The 22050-nt window shown below is 37.2% G+C and overlaps 1 protein-coding gene across 3 annotated transcripts in view; it reads right to left on the bottom strand.

The window, feature by feature from the left end:
* The window catches only part of RRBP1 (ribosome binding protein 1), a 121956-nt gene that overhangs the window by 88772 nt on the left and 11134 nt on the right, over positions 1-22050 (bottom strand). For all 3 annotated transcript variants that reach the window (XM_051975884.1, XM_051975885.1, XM_051975886.1), the window contains exon 2: positions 8280-10596. In XM_051975884.1, the coding sequence (XP_051831844.1) occupies positions 8280-10575 (2296 nt within the window). In that variant the 5' untranslated portion in view covers positions 10576-10596. The remainder of the gene's footprint in view (positions 1-8279; positions 10597-22050) is intronic.

Below are 22050 nucleotides of genomic sequence, written 5' to 3'. Positions count from 1 at the left end.
TGTTAAATAGAGAAGTTCATACTTGATATCTCTTAGAGGTAAGAGAAGGCCACTAGAGTTTACTGACTAGAGGGAGTGAAATGATCAGACCTACACTTTAGGAAAATCACTGCTACAGGGAGAGCCTAGAAGAAGAAAGGTCATATAAAAGACTACATTATTTAAAAAAAAAAAAAAGTCTACGTAAAAGATGAAGAGGGTCTAAACTAGAGTAGGAGGGTGATTTATACAAATGAACAGCAGACCTAAGCAAGAAATGTTATGGAAATAGAAACTATAAGATTCAGCAATTCACTGAACATGACTAGTGAGAAGAGAAAATCCAATATGATAAACAGGATTGAAAGGATGGTGATACCACTGACAGTAATAGGAAAGTTCTGAAGAGGGACAGGCTAGGGAATAACGAAAAGTCCTGCTTTCGACTTGAGTTTCAGACATCCTCAGGAACATCCAATCAGAAATATCCAATAGGCAGTGGGTAAAATGGAACTGAAATTCAGGAAAAGACTGGATCTAAATGAAGAGATCTGGTTCATTTCCATAGAGAGGACAACTGAACTTTGGAAGGTAATGAGGTCACCAAGTAAGAATGTATGATGGAAAAAGAGAGGAGGGTCTAGGAAAGAACCTTACGGTAAAAACCAAAGTTAGTGGGTGTAACAAGGAAAATGATCCAGAAAGGGGGAGAAAGCAATAGTAGTAGTCAGACAAGGAGAAGAACCTACGAGTAAGCAGTGTCACAAAAACCCAGAAGAGATAATATGCAGGAAGACATGGTGAACAACAGTGTCATGCAGCTGACAGGTTAAAAAAGAATAAGGAATGAATCCTGATAAAACATCTAAGGAGAATGATAAGATATAGTAAGGATCTAAGGATGAAAGAGATCTGGGTACACAGAGGTGCACAAGTATAGTCACGGGTGCTGGGGAGGCTGAGTCAGTTGCATCTCTTGAACTGCAGTAGGCTAAGCTGATTCAGTGTCTACACTAAGGTGAGCACTAATACGGAGATTCTGAAAGAAGGAAGGTCATCAGACTGTCTAAGGAATGAATCAACTCAGTTTAGAAATGGAGTATCAAAGCTTTGGGATTGAGCCTGTAACCAGTGCATTTCCCTCCTGTGCAATATAAGGAGAAAGCAGTCTTCCCTTTTCCCCCAGAAAGACTATATCTGGGATATTATTCCACTAGGATAACAAATGGATGGTCCATGTGCTGTAGTAAAATGCCTATAGCATAAAGTTTTCAAGTGGAAGCCATCTAATGCACTGGATAAATTTTCGAGGAGACCTTATGGATATAGTAAAGAAGAAGGGCACAGAGTAAGAAGGTAAGGATAAAGTGCCAACTACACAAATGGATAAAACCCACAACAAGGACATCCCAGAGCTATTCAAGTAAGACAAATCCAAGGAACTACCCCCACCTTGTTGTATTCTTTACAATTCTCCATCCAGAGAAGCATTTATGTATCTTTCTCTTAAGTTTTTTACCTTTAAATCATTTCTCTTTTCATATAAAAACAATTCCTCTATACCACAAGAGTGAATTTCTTTCTAATTTATACATAATTATATAAAACTGTCTAAAAATATAATTACAAGATAACCGTATATGGTATATGGACTATAGCCATTACAGTTACTAGTTATATATAATATACCAATAGCTATCATATAAGACAATACATTAGAAACCTCTAGGAGTTCAGAAGAGGAAGAATATACTTATCCATACTCAGATCAGACAGCCAGGATTTCAATAAGCTATGTATGTTTGTTTTGGTGGTAGTGATATTTTATAGATGCCACCAAGTTAAGTGAATTAAAGGGCAGTATATACATAAAACAAGTAAAAACAGAATAATCAAATTTCAAAGGTCACACAACAAGGGCTACACTACTGTGCTCATAACAGCAGCCTCAAAACAAAACATCATTCTCCAAGAAGGCTAGAGACATTTTTCAAAGATGAGAACATTAAAAATTTACTCCAAAACAAATATTTAAAATAAAGTCATTTACTTTTTATAGGGAAGGTGATGAAGTTCTGTGGAGATTTTTTTTAACCATACAAAATGTAAAGCTTATAAATGCAGTTCTCATAAATGCAAATCTGATCTTTAGGTTGCAAAAACAGATGTGAGACTACTGCTAGCTACCAGTTCTGACATGTGTTCGGTCTTAAGACTCGTTTTCCTCATACACTTTTAGTATCTATATTCATGGATTTTATATTCATGTTGTTTTCCAGGAACATAACCCTGCTGTGAACCTGAAGGGATTACTGTATTTACATTTGAATGTGGGCCTATCTGATGTCTTGGAAAGTAATGTCAGAAAAAATCATTAGATGCACTAGGAAGATCTGACTCAGAAACTTCCCTTGCTTAACTCCTGTGAAATTCATTCTCTGTTGGGAAAAGACTTCTGTTAAGGAAAGAAGAAAAAAAAAAGCACAGGATGATCTCACTCAGATGTTTCCTGCAACAGGAGATAGCTGAAAGTTTATTATGTTCATAGAGCTTTTTTTTACAGGCAAAGGGTTAAAATGAACCAAGCAAAGGAAAATAGCAGGCACTCAAAACACTTCTAAGAATGGCTTGCCCCACATTTGGGAGAAGGGGAGAGTAAGAGATGACAGGCAAGAGAAGAAACTAGGAAGTCTAGGAGTTTGGGGTACAAAGCAAAAGGGTACCAGAAGAAGGCAAATGGAGGGAGGGAAGGAATCTAGAATTTTTATGGAGGGGATACCAAAAGACTTCTGCCATCTGAAGCTGCAGCTTAAATAGGGCATTGGCAGGGACTTACTAATTACTAATGTCTACTTTGGGAGACTAGAAGGTAGTACAAGGGCTCCTAAGCCTGCAGTTTGCCTGGGAAAAGCTGCAAAATTCTCTCCTTTGACAGGAATGTGAAGGTTGGATCATGTTGCGGCTTCTGCCACAAACATTAAACATGAATCCATCACGCAAAACATTCCCCAGCAGGAAGGAGTAATAAAAGACAAGAAAAAAAATTAAAAATAAAAAAAAATACCCTCAAACTGCCAAGAAGGAAAGGACAGCTGAACTTCAAAGATAAAGAATGTAAACAAAGGTCTTCCCAAAGAAAATGTATTATTATCTTCTTCAGAAAAAGGTGTTTCTCAAATTCTTTATCTGAAGATACTACTAAGAGCAATGATATCTGTCACTGAACCTAGGAGTCAGTTCTCACACTTCCCAACTAACAATTATAGAGGATGACTTGATATAAACAATAGGAAGGAATGCCATCTTACAAAGGCATGAATTTGAAATATAACAGGGAACCCCCTAAGAAAATATCATCAGAGACCATATGAAGACAGCAGGAAAATGAAGGCTCTAAAAACTTTACTGTTATCAGTGATATTTAATGAAATGAAATTAATGGAAAAAGACATAGCAATGAATGAAGAGACAGGGGAACACACTGAACAATAAGTATTCCTATGGATGATCCAAAATCTGAACATAAAGATTTGAATGAGGATTATTAAGAAAAATAGAAGGAAAATCATGGTGATGATTGGCAAAAGACAAGAATCCAGCTGGAGAAAATATACAAGTTCCACATCCAAATTACAAAGCTTCTCCTTACAAATAAATCAGGTTAAGTGAACAAGCATTTGTTAAGTACTCTCAATGTTGTAGGCATCGTGCTAAGTACTAGGACACAAAAAGAGACCAAAAAAAGATATCCCCCTAAAAGAACTTATATGGAGGATAAGCTGGAGGAAGTCACAGAAAGCAAGCATTTGCATTACTAGAGATACCAAAAGAATTCTTGTAGAAGACAATATCGAATTTAGCTGGGACTTGAAAGAAGCAGAGATGAAGAACAAAAGTGTTCCAAGCCAGTGAAAATGCATAAGTCTTTAGATGGAGTGTCTTGTACAAGAAAAAGTGAGGAAGTCAGTGTTGGTGGATCAAAGAGAAATGAGAGGGGAATAGGTCTGAGAATAATGAAAAGGTAGAAAGGGACCAAACTGTGAAGGGTTTTCAAAGCCAAAGAATTTTTTATTTGATCTTCGAGTTAATAAAGAGCCAGTAGAGTTGACTAGATGGGGAATGACAGTCAGAACTGTGCTTTAAGATCAATTTGACAGTTGAATGGAGCATAGACTGGACTAGGAAGAGCTTGAGGCAGAACCATTGCAATATACCAGGAATGAGGTGAAAAAAAATCCACTCTATGGTAGTGAAAGTGTCAGAGGAGACAACAGACTAGATATGGAAAATAATATAGTGAGGAGCAGAGAATGGCACCTCAGGCTTTCAGCCCAGGGAAATGAGCACAGGGTAGTAACCTGTACACTACAAGAAAAGACAGGAAAGGGAGAGGGCTTCAGTAGGAGGGGTGGCTAAGAAGTTCACTTTTTTAAGTGTTTAAGATGTCAATGGGACATCCAATCAACATAGCTAATGGATGTCTCATGAACATTTTAATGTGAGATTAGAGGTCAAGAGAGGTGAGGGCTGTAAAAATATCAGCACAGGGATGATAAATTGAATACATGGGATCTGATTAGATCACCAAGTGCACCAGTACACAGGGAGAAGAGAGGACCCAGGACAGAGTCTTGGGAGACACTCACAGTTAGTGGAAGTGACCAGGATGAAGATTCAGCAAAGAAGACTGAGAAGGAGCAGTCAGACAGGTAGGAGGAGTACCAGGAGAGAGCAGTGTCACGAAAACCTAGAGAGAAGAGAGCATTAAAGAAAAGAGAGTGTCAAAGGCTGCAGCAAGGATGAGGTTTTAGAAGATGAGGCTTTAGAAAAGTCCAGCTGACAATCAAAAGATCATTGGTAACTTTGGAGAATGACCTTTAATTTGAATGAGGAGGTCGGAAGCCAGACTGTAAAGAGTTAAGAGAATAAGAGGAAAGGAAGTAGACACACTGACTATAGATAGCCTTCTCAAAGAGCTGAGTCACAAAAAAAGAGGAGAGATCTCCAGAGAGAACTGATGAACTCTAACTGCAGACTGATGTATATTTCCTTTTTTTTTTTTTTTGCCTTTTTTTTCTTTCACAATATAGCTAAAGTACAAACATGTTTTGCATGACTTTATATGCATAAAACGCATATTTCTTGCTTCTCAATGGGTAGGGAAAGGGCAGAAGAGAAGAAGAAAATTTGGAATTGAAAATAAAAAATTAAATTAAAAAAAATTTTTTTAAGGAAGGAAAGGGGCAGCTAGGTGGCACAATGGATAGAGCACCAGCCTGAAGTCAGGAAGATCTGAGTTCAAAATCTGGCCTGAGACACTTAATACTTCCTAGCTATGTGACCCTGGGCAAATCACTTAACCCCAATTGCCTCAGGAGAGACAAAAAGTAAGGATAGTTATAAGGAATAGATAAATCAAGTGAGGGATTTTTGAAAATGAAGTGTTTGTAGTATAGATATACTTGTAGGCAGTAAGGAAGCAGTTAGGAGACAGGGAAGAAAACTGAAGACTAGTAAGAGAATAGAATATAGGAGGGAGCAGTCTGCTAGAGAAGGGAAAGGATCACTTGTGCCTGCTGAAGGAATCTACCTTGGTTAAAGAGAAGGGCCATCTCTTCATGTAAAATGGGTGATGGATAAGACAGTAAGTGATTTGAGAGGAAAAAGAGAGAATAAAAGTGAGCTCTTAGCAAAGGGCTCTTTTTTTCCCAATGAAATATGAGACAAAGTTCTCAGCTGAGAAGGTGAGGGGAAACGAAATATGAGACAAAGTTCTCAGCTGAGAAGGTGAGGGGAAACTATATAAGTCTGAGGAGGGATGAAAAAGTTTAGAAAAAAATCACTGTGGAGAATGGGATAGTGAGAAGGGAGATATAAAAAGACTGCTTTGCTGCAGTAAGGACTCAATTGGGAATACAAAACATAAATCTGTATCAAATGCTGTAGACACTAGTGATTTTCTCGGACTTTATTTAGCAACATGAGAATAGTAACAAAGGGATAATCTGAAGATGGGGATAATCCAAAGGTGGGGATAATCCGAAAATGAGGTTTGACAGAGCAAGGTCAACAATACAATAAAAGGGTAAGAGGACAAAAAGAAAAATGAAAAGTTTAGAAATAAACTGCTTGGCCAAGTCATCAAGACAGAGGAAGGATGAGAATTTATCAAATAGAGACATAGGAGAGAACTAAGGGATTGAAGTATTAAAGGCCATAATAAGGCTAAAGAGCAAATTAGGAGTTGCTAGAGAGAAGGTAAAATGAAATGACAAAGATTATGATCAGAAAAAGGAATCTATGAGTTGATGAACTCTGAAATTCAGGAAACACTTCTACGTGATGGCAGGATCAAAGGTCTGGACCTCTCCTCTGTGTATCTAAGTAGGGTGGAGGAATAGGTCATGGGAAATAATTAAGCTGAAGAGTTGTGAGGTCACGGCATTTGGGGCAGTATAGATATTTTTGCTGAAGTCCTCTAGTATGAGGACAGGGGTTGCAAACAAGAGGAAACACTTAAGAACCTGTGACTCAAGAAATCTAAAAAGAAGCTTGTTTGGGAGGGATGGGAGGACCTTAACGACAAAATTCTGACAACAGAGTCACAATAGATTTGGATGAGGAAAAAATGGGGGCTGGAGGGAGAGAAGAAACAGACTAAAAAGACCAGTGTAGCTAAACAGAGACATTATATGTATATACTGACAAACCTGAATTTTGAAAGAACATATATACAAATGCATGGCAAGATCATCACAAGAATAGTGTTTAGAAAGCCAAAGCCCAATATGATCTAAAATGTGATAAAAGATAGACAACAACGGGGAAGGGATGGCTATACTATGGGGAAAAGGAAGATAAATTATTTACACTATCCACTTCCTCCACTCATATTCACAAACTCTTGAATGGAGTTGAACGTGCTGTGTTGACTGGTTACATTTCAGGTTTTTCAATCTCAACTGGGCTCTCCCTGCAACAGATCAATTGTTTATTCCTCCCTAAAGGTTATTCTAAAATATATTCTTCACTCCTCATAGCATCCACCTCTTTCCATTCTCTATAAAGGATTTCACTTCTTACTTAACTGAGAAGGAGTCTTGAATAGCAGAAGGCTTTGGAGTCCCCTGTCATTCATTTTTAAACTCATTGCAGAGCTTTAATCTATGATTTGGATGAAATCATCTATAACCTGTTCATCACGTCTATACAGGATATGAAACTGAGAAGGTTAATTAATACACTTATTAATAGAATCAAGATCCCAAAAGAAAACAGATATAAGCTAAAGATAAAAAGTTAGTCATATAGAGAAAGGATATATATTGAGTATCTAAAGTACTGGTTGAAGAAACTGAAGATATTAAGTCTGAAAAACAAGATCTGCAGAGACAAAATAATTTATTATTAGATCTGAAGGGGTATCATGGAGAAGAAGTGCCAGACTAACCTTAGAAGAAAATATTGAACACTGGGCAGAAGCTATAGAGAGAAAAATATTGGCTAAATTTTGAGATATCCAAAAATCAATATGGGCTACCTAAATTCTGTCACTCCTAAAGTCTTCAAGCAGAAGATGGATTTGTCTATAACACTAGACAGTGCTTACTCTTTGGTTAGGGGGTTAGGCTGACCTGAGGTCCTTTTCAACTCTGCAAATCTACAATTTTGATCCACAATGCAAATAGATCCAATAGTATAAATGAAATGTAATGGTGTCTGCTATGATGCTGAAAACCTCAAAAAAGGAAGCTGTGAACATAAATCAAGCAGGAACAAGTATCAAGTAAACTTAGCTGACAAAGAAGCCCTAAACCACAGGCTACTTTTCCAAACATTTCATATTCCTTATAAGAATTTCATTTCAAACAAAACACAATGGCTGTCAAAATACTTTAAATAAAGTAGTTATGGAATCAACTTAAGAGAATCTGAAACAAGAACACTATAGACATATCTCTCTATAAAAATACAACAAAAGAACAAATAGTCTTTTTACTACTCTCTTCCCTCCCACCAAATTATTAGTTAAAAAACTTACCAAATAAGTCTGCACTTTCTCTTTAAAAACTTAAAAGTACTTCACCTCTCCAACCCCCAACAAGTAAATCTATAATCAAACACCATTTGAGGGATTATGTATTTTCAACATTAAAAGTTAGAAAACTTAACACTACTAATGCTCATCATTTGACTAGGGCTTTTATAAAAGCCAAAGTGAATGGAAAACCTAGAAGACATCCTCTCTACTCACTAGGACAATTTATTAATCCAGTCTGATAAAGAAATCAGAGGCTTACTTGGCTCACTCTTTTTCTTGGAAGATTTCTTCTTTGATGGGGCTTCATTCTTTGGCTCCTCATGGTTGACAATTACTTCTGTCTTTTTGCCATGGGCTAAGTTGGTAGTAGGGGTGCTAGTCTTTGTGCCAACAGGAGGAACAGCAACCACGGGGACCTCTTTGGGAGCAGCTTCAAGCACTGAGGACTTGGAGGAAAGGACATGTATGGAACTCACAACAGGGTTGGGTGCTGGCTCCACCTTTGCCACCTTCTTCTCCTTCTTCCTCTTTTCCTTAGGGGATGAAGCAGGTTGCCCTTGCAGGGATGCAGGGGTACTTGCTACCACAGCTGCTACTGGCGCTACTGGCACTGCTTGCGTTGCTGCTGCTGCTGCTCGAGCTGCCTTCGATGCTGCCCGAGCCCCTGAGGCTGGTGCTGGTGGAGTCCCTTGCCCTACTGGTGATGTTGGCACCACTGGTACTGCCTGGGCAGAAGCTGTTTTCGCTGCTACATGTGCTGCTGCAGCTGCCCGAGCTGCCCTTGCTGCAGCCCGTCCTCCAGATGCCACTGGTGCTGCTGCTCCTTGCCCTACTGGTGAGGCTGGTACTAGCTGCACTGCTGCTTCTGCTGCTGCTGCCTGGGCTGCTGCTGCCGCTGCCGCTGCCGCCCGAGCAGCCTTCGCTGCCCGCTTCCCCAGTGGTGCTGATACCCCTGCCTCTTGTCCCACTAGTGATTCTGGCACTACTGGTACTGCCTGAACTGCTGTCTCTGCAGCAGCTACCGCTGCCGCTGCCGCCGCCGCTGCTGCCCGAGCTGCCTTTGCTGCCCGTTTCCCTAATGGTGCTGATACTGCTGCTCCTTGCTCTCCTGGTGACACTGGTACTGCCTGCACTGCTGCCTCTGCTGCTGCTCCTGCTGCCGCTGCTGCCCGAGCTGCCTTTGCTGCCCGCTTTCCCAATGGCGCGGGTGCCCCTTGCCCCACTGAAGATGCTGACGCTACTGGTACTGCCTGAACTGCAGCTGCCTGGGTGGCTGCTGCAGCCTGGGCTGCTGCTGCCCGAGCTGCCTTTGCTGCTCGCTTCCCTAATGGTGTTGCTGTTGCCTCATGTTCTACTGAGGAAGATGGGGCCACCGCCACAGCTACAGATTTTCCTGGTGATACTGCTGCTCCTTTTGTTTGTGGTGGCACTGCTTTGGTTGGTTGTGCTGCTGCTCCTTTGGTTGGTTGTGCTGCTGCTCCTTTTGATGGTTGTGCTCCTTTGTTTGGTTGCACTGCTACTGCTCCTCCTTTTGTTGGCTGCACTGCTGCTCCTCCTTTAGTTGGTTGTGCTGCTGCTGCTCCTCCTTTAGTTGGTTGTGCTGCTGCTGCTCCTCCTTTAGTTGGTTGTGCTGCTGCTGCTCCTCCTTTAGTTGGTTGTGCTGCTGCTGCTCCTCCTTTAGTTGGTTGTGCTGCTGCTGCTCCTCCTTTAGTTGGTTGTGCTGCTGCTGCTCCTCCTTTAGTTGGTTGTGCTGCTGCTGCTCCTCCTTTAGTTGGTTGTGCTGCTGCAGCTCCTCCTTTAGCTGGCTGTGCTGCTGCAGCTCCTCCTTTAGCTGGCTGTGCTGCTGCAGCTCCTCCTTTAGCTGGCTGTGCTGCTGTTGTTCCTCCTTTAGCTGACTGTGCTGCTGCTCCTCCTCCTTTAGCTGACTGTGCTGCTGCTGCTCCTTTGTTTGGTTGCACTGCTGCTGCTCCTTTGTTTGGTTGCACTGCTGCTGCTCCTTTAGCTGGCTGTGCTGCTGCTGCTCCTTTTGTTGATGGTGGTATTGCTGCTGCTGCTCCTTTGTTTGGCTGGGCTGCTGCAGCTCCTTTTGTTGGAGATGATGCTCCTTTTGTTGATGGTGGTGGTGAGGGTGCTACTCCTTTGGTTGGTTGCCCCACTGTTGCTTTTGGTGGTGGTACTGTTGCTAATGCCGATTGAGATTTTGAAGACTTGACAGGTTCTAGCACAATAGGAGCCACCACCACACCTCTCTCAGGAATGGGGTCTTTGGAGATGACAGTTACATTGGGAAACAATTCTGGTTCAGGTATTTTCCCATTGGGTTTCTCTTCCTTTTTCTTTGCCCGTCCCTTCTTCTCCACAGGTTTCTCCTTCTTTTTCTTTTCCACTTTCTGATGGTGATTTTTTGCCATTTCCTTACGCTGATTGGCTAGGGCTTCTTCATAGGATGTCTCCTTCATGGAGAATGTAGATACCAAGAAGATTCCAATGGCTGAAATGACCATGAATCCACCAAACACCATAACTCCCAAGGTCTGGGGGTCATAGATATCCATCACGGCTTGACTTTCTTTAACCTGTCAAACACATACACACAAAAAAGCTTAATTTAGAGATGAGACGCAAAGTTCTAAGCCCTCCCTCCCCTTAAGTTCTCACTAGTGCTAGCTTCAGACTAAGTTAAAAAAAAAAGAAGTAAAGAAAGCAAACTCAGAACAATGTCTACATCATTTCTCTTTATTAAAAAATAGAGTTTGAACCCAAAACTTAGAAAATCTTTAAGGTACATTTGGAAGACATACTACTAAAGCAAAGATGTTCAAAATACTATTCAGAATAGCAACAACAGCATCTAATAGCCAAGGAAGACTAAAATGCTAAATGTCACTACCTAGATTTACAGTGTAGACCCATCTATACTTCCTGCAACTCAAAAATAGGTAACATATCACCTTTCCCTAAGTTGGCAGAACGTTTTTTCAATGGAACTGTGAAAAAAGTACTACCAAAATTGAGAGCCTCTTTCTATTACAAGAAGCTACAACCAAATGTGTGATCTAAAAGAAATCATGTGCTATAAGAAATGACAAACAGGATAAAAAAAACTGGAAAGACTTGCATGAATTGACACAGAGTGAAGTGAGCAGAATCAGGAGTAGCATATTACCCAAAGTAATGGCAATATTCTATGATGATCAACAGTGAGTGATTTAATGATTCTCAACAATATAATGATTAAAGACAATTCCAAAGAACTCATGAAGAAAAATGCTATCCACCTCCAGAAAAAGCATATAAATGCAGATTAAAGCATACTACTTTTTACTTTCTTAATTTTTTAAAAATTCTTTTTTCTTTTGGTCTGCTTTCTCTTTCACAACAGACTAATATGGAAATACACTTACATGTTCCAATCTATATAACCTATATCAAATTGCCTTCTATCTTAGGAATGAATGGAGAAATTCTGGAATTCAAATTTTTAAAAAATTGTCTTTACGTATAATTGGGAAAACATTATTTAATTATTTTGTAGTTTTAAAAAAATTTCAATTACTCTTTAAGGTCCCAAGTTCCTAATATATAAAATGAGAACATAAATCACATAAACACTAAAGTTCTTTTCAGTGATAATATTCTGATTCCATCATTGTTAAAAGTCATCACAGTAGCAGTAGTAATAGTTGTAGTAAAAGTAGTAATACTACATGGCAGTCATGTAGTACTCTTAAGATGGGCAAAGCACTTCAAATAATGCTCCCAAACAAGGTCTAAGTTAAGTATTACCTGTTCCCTGAGGTAGCACAGAGGGCAGTTTCATTGGCAAGACATTAGTAAAACCAATATCATCACTTTAGGGCATAAACTTTCACCAATTACATATGAGCAATTATGTTGAACACTCACTCCATGGTTTTGTTCAGTATCTATCCAATTTTTCTTCAAATGATAAAAATTCAATATGGTGAATACACTGCTTGTTATTGTATTCCTAGGGTGCAAAAAGTCAAGGCATAAAACAGAAACTGAGCCCGACTTTATAGTGAATTGTAAAGTAAAAGAGAGGCTGAATCCAGTAGAGGCATGAGGAAGATACCACAATTAAACTTTCTACATCCTAAGATTCTGTATTTGTGTGCTAGCTACATTCTGATGGTCTGTGAGATGGCTGTAATAATGTCTATGCAATGGTCAACAGCTGGGAATAGGAATGACAGGTAACTGCTGAAGGAAGGACTCAACCATTTTCAATATGGAATCAAATATTTCTGCTATGTGAATAAGAACTAAAACTATTTCACAAATACAATAAATTTGTTTTCATTAGAGCAACACATCACTATTTTTAAGGAATCTTAAGTATTTTTCCTATATGGACCACTATGTTATAATAGCACTCACTGCATGGATACGTTGGCTCAAAAAAAATTTTTTTTTTTAAATTCATTTCTAAGCAACAGATCTAATATCCAAACTTCAACACAAAAGAATTGTCAAAATAAAAGTGATTTGGGGACCAGTGATTTTCAGAAGCTTTTAAATGTATCAATACTATATTATTTTTAGTACATCAAAATAGTCTTATGTTTTTACAAAACAAAACAAAATCCAATTGCATTGTACATTATAAAAGCTACTAATCTCTAATAAAAGAGAAGAGAAGAAGAGCTGACCAATTTATCTCAAAGCCTTTGGAATACGTTTTCAACACATGCTTTCTAAGTCTGCTGAAGCTGCAGATATGCTTTTCTCTATATATACTGTAACCTATGAGTCTAATCAATCCTTCATTCCCAATTATAATAACTGCAAATGCATTCTGGAGAGAGAAAAAACAGTCAGCATTTATGTTTCCAAATGATTTTGGAACTCTGTCCATGATGCCACTGACAACATGATTCCTATCAAGAGTTCCCTAGATAATAATGATGAAACAAGATTATCTTAAATTGACCTTTCTTTTTATTTTATTTTATTTTATTTATTTATTTATTTTTAAATAATTTTTTATTGATAGAACGCATGCCAGGGTAATTTTTACAGCATTATCCCTTGCATTCATTTCTGTTCCGATTTTACCCCTCCCTCCCTCCACCCCTTCCCCGAGATGGCAAGAGTCCTTTACATGTTGAATGGGTTGCAGTATATCCTAGATACAATATATGTGTGCAGAACCAAACAGTTTTCTTGTTGCACAGGGAGAATTGGATTCAGAAGGTATAAATAACCTGGGAGGAAAAACATAAATGCAAGCAGTTTATATTCATTTCCCAGTGTTCTTTCTTTGGGTGTAGTTGCTTCTGTCCATCTTTGATCAATTGAAACTGAATTAGCTCTCTTTATTGAAGAGATCCACTTCCATCAGAATACATCCTCAAACAGTATCGCTGTTGAGGTATATAATGATCTCCTGGTTCTGCTCATTTCACTCAGCATCAGTTCATGTAAGTCTCGCCAGTCCTCTCTGTATTCATCCTGCTGGTCGTTCCTTACAGAACAATAATATTCCATAACGTTCTAAATTGACCTTTCTAGAAATAAAGCATGCAAGTCAGAAACCAGAAAATCAAACTAATGGATTGCTCATCCTGAGAATAAACAAATGAATAGGACAGTGGAAAAGACGATGGGGAAGATGGTTTTGACCTTCTTACTGGTCTGTTTTCAAAGGCTGTCATATGACACTCTTTAAGAAAAACTTATGAAATTTTTAAGAAGGAACTCTTAAAGTACCTTTATTTTCAGCTATGAAAAAGAAAATCAAGATCCATTAACTTATCAGAGTGTGATAGAAATGAGAATCCCCCTTAAATTTAAAAGTACTCCAAAATCTTTCCCTTTGTTTTATCCAAAAAATAATAGAATCACAGAGTTAGAAAGTATCCTTACAAGTCATAATACCATGAATCTAATGTAATAACAATAATATTGTTAATAATAATTTATTGACATTCATTTAAAATTTGCAAAGTACTTTACATGCATTATCTCATGAGCTATCAATGATTAAGCCATTAGAAATAAACTAATTTTTTTCTAATAAGCTTTGGTGGTACACTCACATCCCCACAAAGAAGTTCCAAGAAAGTTAAGGCACCAGGACTTGAGTTCCACAGGTGCAAAAGTCAGAAAGATCAGAGCTCTTAGAGGCTATTTAGTGCAAAGCCTCATTTTCCTGAGCTGGAGAAACTGAAGCCCAGGGAGTTGCAATCCTAGATATAGAGAAAGAGTTTTGAGGCTAATGAGTCCAATTCTTTTAACAGATAAGAAAAAATGATGTTTCAGGAAAGCAAGTGGCTTGTCCATAATCATATAGCTATTAAAAAGCCAAGACAGAATTTTAATGTAGATTCTCTGTTTGGAGAACTGGTACTCTTTTCAGTGAACACACTGAGTCTATTGTAGAACATTACAGAGTTCTGTTTATTTTCCCAATTTACAACACATAAACCTTTTGCAGCAAAGCAAAGCTTAGAAAATTTGCCTTTAATTTTATTCCATTATATAAACAAAAGCTACTAGAAAGATACTAAGGAGGGACATCCCTTCTATTCTGATATGCTGGAAGTGGGACCCTAGTAAGTCCATGTCTCTTAACCTCCAAATTTCACAGACAGCTAAAAACATTAGTTCTTGTTAAATTTTTTAAAGTAGAACTCTTAAATTGAAGGGTTTTCAGGGAACTCTCTACATAAATAAAATAAACACAGACTCTTCCCTGCTTTTCCCTCCAAAAAAAGAAGAGGATGCTAAGATACATTACCTGTGAGGAAGAAATTTAGAAAGGATATTTTTTAATGCAAATTTATAATTCATAGCAACAGTTTATCCTACTTCATTCAAATGCAGAATTACATTAAATTTTTTCCCTACTATTCTTTTCCCATACTTCCCAAGAAAACTTAAAGCCCTGGTCATAAGAAATAATCCACTGAACTAAGACCATCATTTTTTTTTTTTAATTATGAATGAAAAGCAGACTTTGCCACAATCTAAATGTCAAACAATTTGATGGATAGTTGGGATGATATGTGGATATAAGTTGATGTAACATAATTAAGAACAACAAATAACAAAGAACTATAAGTAAGTTCAAGAAATAAAGCAAAGTGAAGCGAGCAGAACCAAAAAACTGTGGCATAGTAATAAAAAATACACATACACACACACAGAATGTATGGCCAAAGACAATGGAAGGGAACTTGAAAAGAAGACAGTAACTGACAAGTTTTTATACAAAGATGTATACCAAACATTGTTTTTGAAGTAAAATGAATTGTAAATTTAAGCTTTTGTTATTCTTTCATGTTCAATGTATTCTTACAAAAATCATGTGCAGTAGCTTATTTATAAAATTATTTAAATCCCTCCTTTTGCCCTGGACACATTGTTAAGTTTTCATTTTCAGTCTTACGTCACAATAGAATTAAATCTGGTTGAGCTTTGCAAATGAGTACTTTCAACATATAGCACTATTTGTCATCATAAGTTAATGGAACAGCAGACTCCGCTAGGATTTTCCCTGCCTTCTCTCGGTATTAAAATAATTATAAAGGAAAGATGGATATACATTGGAAGACAGAGTTGCATACAACTAAACAATGCTTCAAACTTGAAAATTAAAATTACTGCTCCTCTTAGGAGGATCCTTTAGTTGTTCTGCTCAGAGGGCAGAACAAAGGGTTGGCCAGTCAACAAAAATTTATCAAGAGCTGACTATGTGACAGAGATTGTGCTTAGGAATATGACACGAGAAAAATTAGCTCTTACCCTCAGGGAGAGTCCTCTTCTCTTTTTCCTCTATGACTGAGATTCTCTTTTTTTTTTTTTTTAGTAACTATTTACTTTTTTATTTTTTCTTTTATAAAAATAGGCTTTTATTTTTCAAAATACATATAGTTTTTTTTATTCCAAATTTTTCTCCTTCCTTCCCAACCTCCCCTTCCCTAAGTAATAAATCGAATATAGGTTCAACATATGCCATTTTTCTAAACAAACATATTTCTACTTTTATCGTGCTGCACAAGAAAAATCAGATTAAAAGGGGTTAAAAAAAAAAAAAACAAGCAAGCAAGCAAACAACAACAACAAAAATGAAAATCCTATGTTGTGATACATATTCAGTTTCCATAGTACTCTCTCTGAATGTAGATGGCTCTCTCTATCACGTCTATTAGAAATGGAATGGCTGAGATTCTTTACCTTTTCGGTGTCACAGTAGTCTGAAGAAGCCGCTGGAACCCTTCTCAGAATAATGTTTTAAAATAGATATGGTATACAAAAGAAACCAACTGTATTTAACTGCTGGTTATCAAATTATTTTTAAATAACAAGTTAACAGACCTCAGGTTAAGAGGTCTGCTCTGTTTTTCCCTTGGTGATCTCCTTAATTCTCATGGGGCTCTACCCTATATCCAGTCCCATTCATTCTCTTGATTTTTTAGTCTCATATTACCAAATGCCTTTTGGATGTCTCAAACTAAATGTCCCACAAGCATATGTAACTCAACATGAATAAAAAAGAACTCATTATCATTCCCTCCAAACCTCACCATGTTCCCATCTTTCAACTCTGGGGCCATCTTTCATTTTGGCTATTCTGCATGTGAGCTCTTTGAGGTCAGAGACTGTTTTTTTCCTTCATGGTGCTTGGGACATACTAAGTGCTTAGTTAATACTTGCTGATTTTATTAATTAATTAATTCATCTATGGACTGGACTAAATGGCTTATAAAATTCTGTACTGTTTGTAGCATTTCCTCTGAAATAAATAACTACTATGGAATATCAAGACATAAAGGCCATAGCAGGGATAAGTGGAAAAATTAAAGTGCTAAAAAAATTTTATGAACCATTTAAGATCACAACTTAATAAACTGAGTTAACTAAATTCAAATTCAAACAAACATTTATAAAGTAATTATTAGGTTTAACACTCTTTCGTCTCCCACTCCCCTTCTCCTTGGCCACCCCAACCTAGAGTTTGGGAAGATAAAAATGAAATACAACAGTTCCACCCAGCAGAAGCTTACTGGAATTCTGGGGTCTTCAACTGAAGTAAAATATTAAAAAAAAATCTTTAACCCCTCCCTCCCAGAAAACCCAAATTTCTTCTTTAGAAAGACAGGCAAAGCATAGTGCCATATGTATAGAAGGAGTTATGTAAAGAGAGAGCTCAAGCTAGCATCATGGGGTCAGCTTTTCACTGGCTATTTTCTAACAGAACAAATTTGGGATACTCTAGGAAGTGACAGCTGGGATCAAAGAATATTTGGCCACAAGTTCCAACTGTTTCTTAGAGACTGATGCTACTAGAGAAATGTCATGAAAATAAAACAAAAAGGCCCTTTGTTAAAATCCAATAATAGTTGTTGGGTCGTGGGAGAACAGATAGACTAAGGATACAGATATCTCCAAAATCATAATCTGTGACTTTTCCTAAAGAGAAATAAAGAGGAAAAAAAATTACTAAAGATGCCTAAAATAGCTCCTTTTTTAAAATTTAAAAATAAAAATTGAAATTCAATAAATCTTCTCACATTAAAGGAAAAATTCTACTTTCCATTTTAAACAAGTATTAAAACACTACAAATAAGAGATGCTCTATTATGAATCCATAATTACATTTCCTAGATAGTTTTAGATTCAGAGATATAATATGAACAGAAATTATTTATGTCTCAATACTTCAAATAACTAAAACTTTTCAATAGTAACAATTTTACAGGTCCAAACTTGAAAACTTCAGGCTACACTTCCCTCTCTCCTTACTCTTCAACATCTCATCACTGCTAAATATTGCATCATTGCTATATTTCTCAACTATATTCCTTTCTCTTCATTTGAACATTCAAAACACAGGTTGCTGTGGGTCAAGACACTGATGAACTCTCCCACAATCTCAGCTCTGGATCTCAGAAGTAAAGGAATTGTGGTGCTGAAACTAAGGGAAAAACGGCTAATTTAGCTCTCAGATGGATTGATCTAGGACTCTGATCTGTGGGCCCTCTCAATAAGAAGTATTAAAGAAACTCTTAAACAATTCTGTAAGGTACTCACTCAGGGGAAGCCCCAAGCTTACTGGCTTGCTTTTTAACTTTCTTACCCCAGATTTTTATGGGTTTTATCCTCTAAAATATTTTCAAATTGCCTAGAGAGGGAAGAAGGAGAGATCAGAATATGATTTTAGTAAAAAAAGATTGAACTCTTGGGCTCTGGGAAATTCACTACACCACATACAAAATAGCTCCTGGGAAGCAGGTTTGAGCTCATCATCTATCATCTGAAGTACTTAATAGAAAAAGCTCCTCATTAGGAGCCTGTCTTCCAAGGTCTTCTCTCTTCTATCTATCCTATACATAGCAAGAATACTAAATTTTCCCCAAGTACCCATCTGTCATTCCCCTACTTAAGAAGTCCCAAAGGCTCCTTTCCCCCTCCATTAGGATTAAAATAAGTACTCTTCAGTTTAGCATGTGAAGTCGTTCATAATCTGTAGTCTGCCTCTTGAGACTTCCAGAACAATATTCCTCTCATCCCAAAAGACCAAATTTGCTGTCCTATGGCCTCTCTTGCACAAGGCTGGAAAACATTCTCTTCTATCCCTCCTTTTAGAAATCATGCTTTCTGTCAAGGCTCAGTAGATGTGCCATTTTCCATGGGAAGCTCTTCCTGATATGCTCAGATTTTGCTGTGTATACTTACCTGTGAGTACTTCCACCACCTCTTCCACTAGAATAAAAACTCTGTAAGGGCAAGGCCAGTTTTCTTTTTGTATTCCCATCATCTATCCAAGTACTTTGTATAAAAGTCTTAAAATGCTTGTATGTAGTAGTAATGTTGTGATAGAGTAGGTCTTCTGAAGTAACTAAAAATGTTCTAGAATCATTATAATTCCAATAATCTAAATAACAGACCTTGGAAATTAGGGTCGTAATCATTTTTGCTACTTCCACAGATAAAATAGACAAGAAATATCAAATGATCTGATTAATGCCTTAGTTAGAAAGGATACTCTTTATTTCCTTCTGAAAAGTTTTGTAAATAATCATTTTAGCATTTCCCACTCTCTTCCTTCCACTCAGGTTAGTCTAGAAAGTTAAATGATGTAGCAGATAGTTAAGACTGAGAGTCAGGAAGATCTGAGTTCAAATCCTTTCTCAGATATTAGTGTGAACATGGGCAAATCACTTAAACCCTTTCAGATTTAGTTTTTTTATTTGTAAAATGCAAATAATAATAGCACCTATTTCAAAGGACTGTTGTGAGAACCAAAAAAGATGCACAAAAGCACTTTACAAACCTTAAGGTGATATATGACAAATATTATTATTACCTAGCATAGTCTCTTACACAGAGAAATTCACTAATTATCTATTAAAAGGATTCTAATTATTCTACTGAAAGATGTTATATTGCCATATAATAACCAGGAGAGATGATGGTCTAAGCCAGTCATATAAGCATATCCCATGTTAAAAAAAAAAAAAAAAAGCATAAAAGGCCCCTCCTTTTATTCTTTTTTAAAATTTGATTGTTTTTAAAGGAGCAATCAGTATTAGATGAAAACCTGTATCCTAGTAGTTCAAAAGCAGATTTGTAAACCATAAGAATTTAGTAGAAATGCATGCATTACATAACTGCATCAAGACTGAGGCTGTAATGAATAACAATAAAGGAAGTACTAGATCACTCTCAAGCCTCCTAGGCTCAGTAGGAAAGTAGTTTCTCTAGTCTAAATTATAAATCTTCCAATAACAATGGAAGGCAAGATGGGAAGCTATTCCTTCTATTCATTTACCCCACCAAGAAAGAACTCTGTGGACAGCATGACAGACACCATTGGCAGACCTTTAGCCAACCCTCATGGCTCAACACTGATTGCCTCATCTTCCATCTACTTTCCTTTGGGACAGAACTCAAACCCCAGTCTCTCAAACTCACTCCTCTTTTCCCAAAGATGATAAATTGGTCCTTTTAGCTCACTCTGAACTGAATACACAATGCTCCTCACACCACGTGGATGAACATATAGTCATGAACTATAATCTTTCCAGTGAAATGATAAATTCCCATGTTTTGACAATTCACCTGCCTGGAACATAAGTGAGATCTTCTAACTACTATCATCTAAACTTCTATCAGCCAAATTGCACCACCCTTAGGACTTCTGGACTTTTTCATCCAATTTACACCAGAAATGTCTTATATCTTGTCTTCCAAATAAAATGTGAGGTTCTTGAGAGCAAAGACTTTTGACCTTTCTACTTATATCCCTAGCCTTTAGTACAATGCTTGGGATGTAGTAAGGGCTTAACAAAGGCTTTTTCATTTATTCGCAACTTTTTTATTTATAAAATATTTTCCTCAATAGAACTCTGCAATGTCCATAGAAAGTAAAGGATTATTTACAATTAATAGATGACAAAATGAAGAGGTTAAATGGACTGTCCAAAGTCATATGGCAAGTTGTAAATCATTGCCAGAATTCAAATCCTCATTTCCTGAGTGAGGCTCTTTCCACTAATGCATGCTATCATACTTAAATCACAATAATGACCCACCCTGAACAAAAAAAAAAAAAAAAAAAAGGCATTTCAGAGAAGTAAACAAGGAAATGGAGAACATACCAACTTAAGGTAATACAGTTTGATAAGTTCCAAAAGGAACCCCCCAAAAAACTATCAATATCTTACAATAATAAAACTTACATGTTTCCATGTTTTTCAGGTAGCAACTTCAACTAATCAGGAACTTCTATTCTTCAAAGTCAATACTTAAATGAAACAAAGCTTAAAACTTCTTAGTTATATTTGAACCACCTTCTAACCTAAATGAGAAAATTACAAATCTAAAGAGAGGTGATACTCAAAAATCCCATTATGAATCTCAAGCTTTCAAATAGATATGATATTCCAAAGTGAAGGCAGATCTTTAAATTCAAGGTGAGGAAAAAAAGTTGGCATGGCTGAGTCTAAGAAATAAATCAGTCAAACAAAAAACCTTAGTTTAAAAGCTCGCTTATTATATTTGAAGGCAGGGTAGCTAGATAGAACAGTGCACAGAACACTAAGCCTAAAGTAAGGAAGACATCCTCCTGAGTTCAAATACAGCCTCAGACATTAGGTGTGTGATCCTGGACAACTAACATAATCCTGTCTGTCTTAGTTTCCTCATCTGTAAAATGAGTTGGAGAAGGAAATGGCAAAACCCACCAGTATCTTTGCCAAGAAAAACTCCTTTGGGGTCAAAAAGTTGGCCAAAACTGAATAACAAACTAATATGCCAGGCACCTACTAAGTGCTGGCACTTAGCACAGAGAGGTAAGAATAGTCCCTATTCCCAAGGAGCTCACATTCTAATATACTGTGTAGGAAAATGACTTCTCAGGCCCTGCATTTTTGGAAAATCACTTTGTCATGTATATGGGAAGATATAATGGAGAGGTAAGAGATTTGCGGCAAGGAAACAATTTAGAAAATTCATAATAGTCCAGACAAGAGAAGGAGAAGAAGCTGAACATGGGTGGCAATTATGTGAGTGGAAATAAAGAAGTGTTTATGAGAAATATTGTAAAGGCAGAAATAACAAGATTTGGCAGTGGGGTAGATATGTGAGGTGAGAGTGAGGAGTGGAAATCAACTAATTCAATACAATTTGGAGACAAAACTGATAGATGTTTCTTTAAGGATTTCTAGTGAAGAAAAGAATCACTTTAAGTGCATTATACTAAAATTTCCCATACCTGACTCCAAGCTTGTTTTTTTTACTCAAATTTATGGTCAAGAGAAAATATGAAGTTGACCCTTAAAAAAAAAAATCACATTCATGTTATCTATTTCATTTGGCCCTTCTAACTCTTTGATGAGTGAATCCTACTGACAAAACTGTTTCTTCCGAAATAGAACTTAAGCACCAATTAGTTTATTTATGAATGATCAAGATTTACTCTAATTACTTCAAGCGTGTTATTTTTAGCATATGCCATAAGTTAAAGAAAATTTATTTTATGGAATTAAGATTCTATTGTT

This window comes from Antechinus flavipes, chromosome 2, assembly GCF_016432865.1.
Source record: "Antechinus flavipes isolate AdamAnt ecotype Samford, QLD, Australia chromosome 2, AdamAnt_v2, whole genome shotgun sequence".
Lineage (NCBI taxonomy): Eukaryota > Metazoa > Chordata > Mammalia > Dasyuromorphia > Dasyuridae > Antechinus > Antechinus flavipes.
This window is presented reverse-complemented; position numbering and strand designations above follow the sequence as displayed.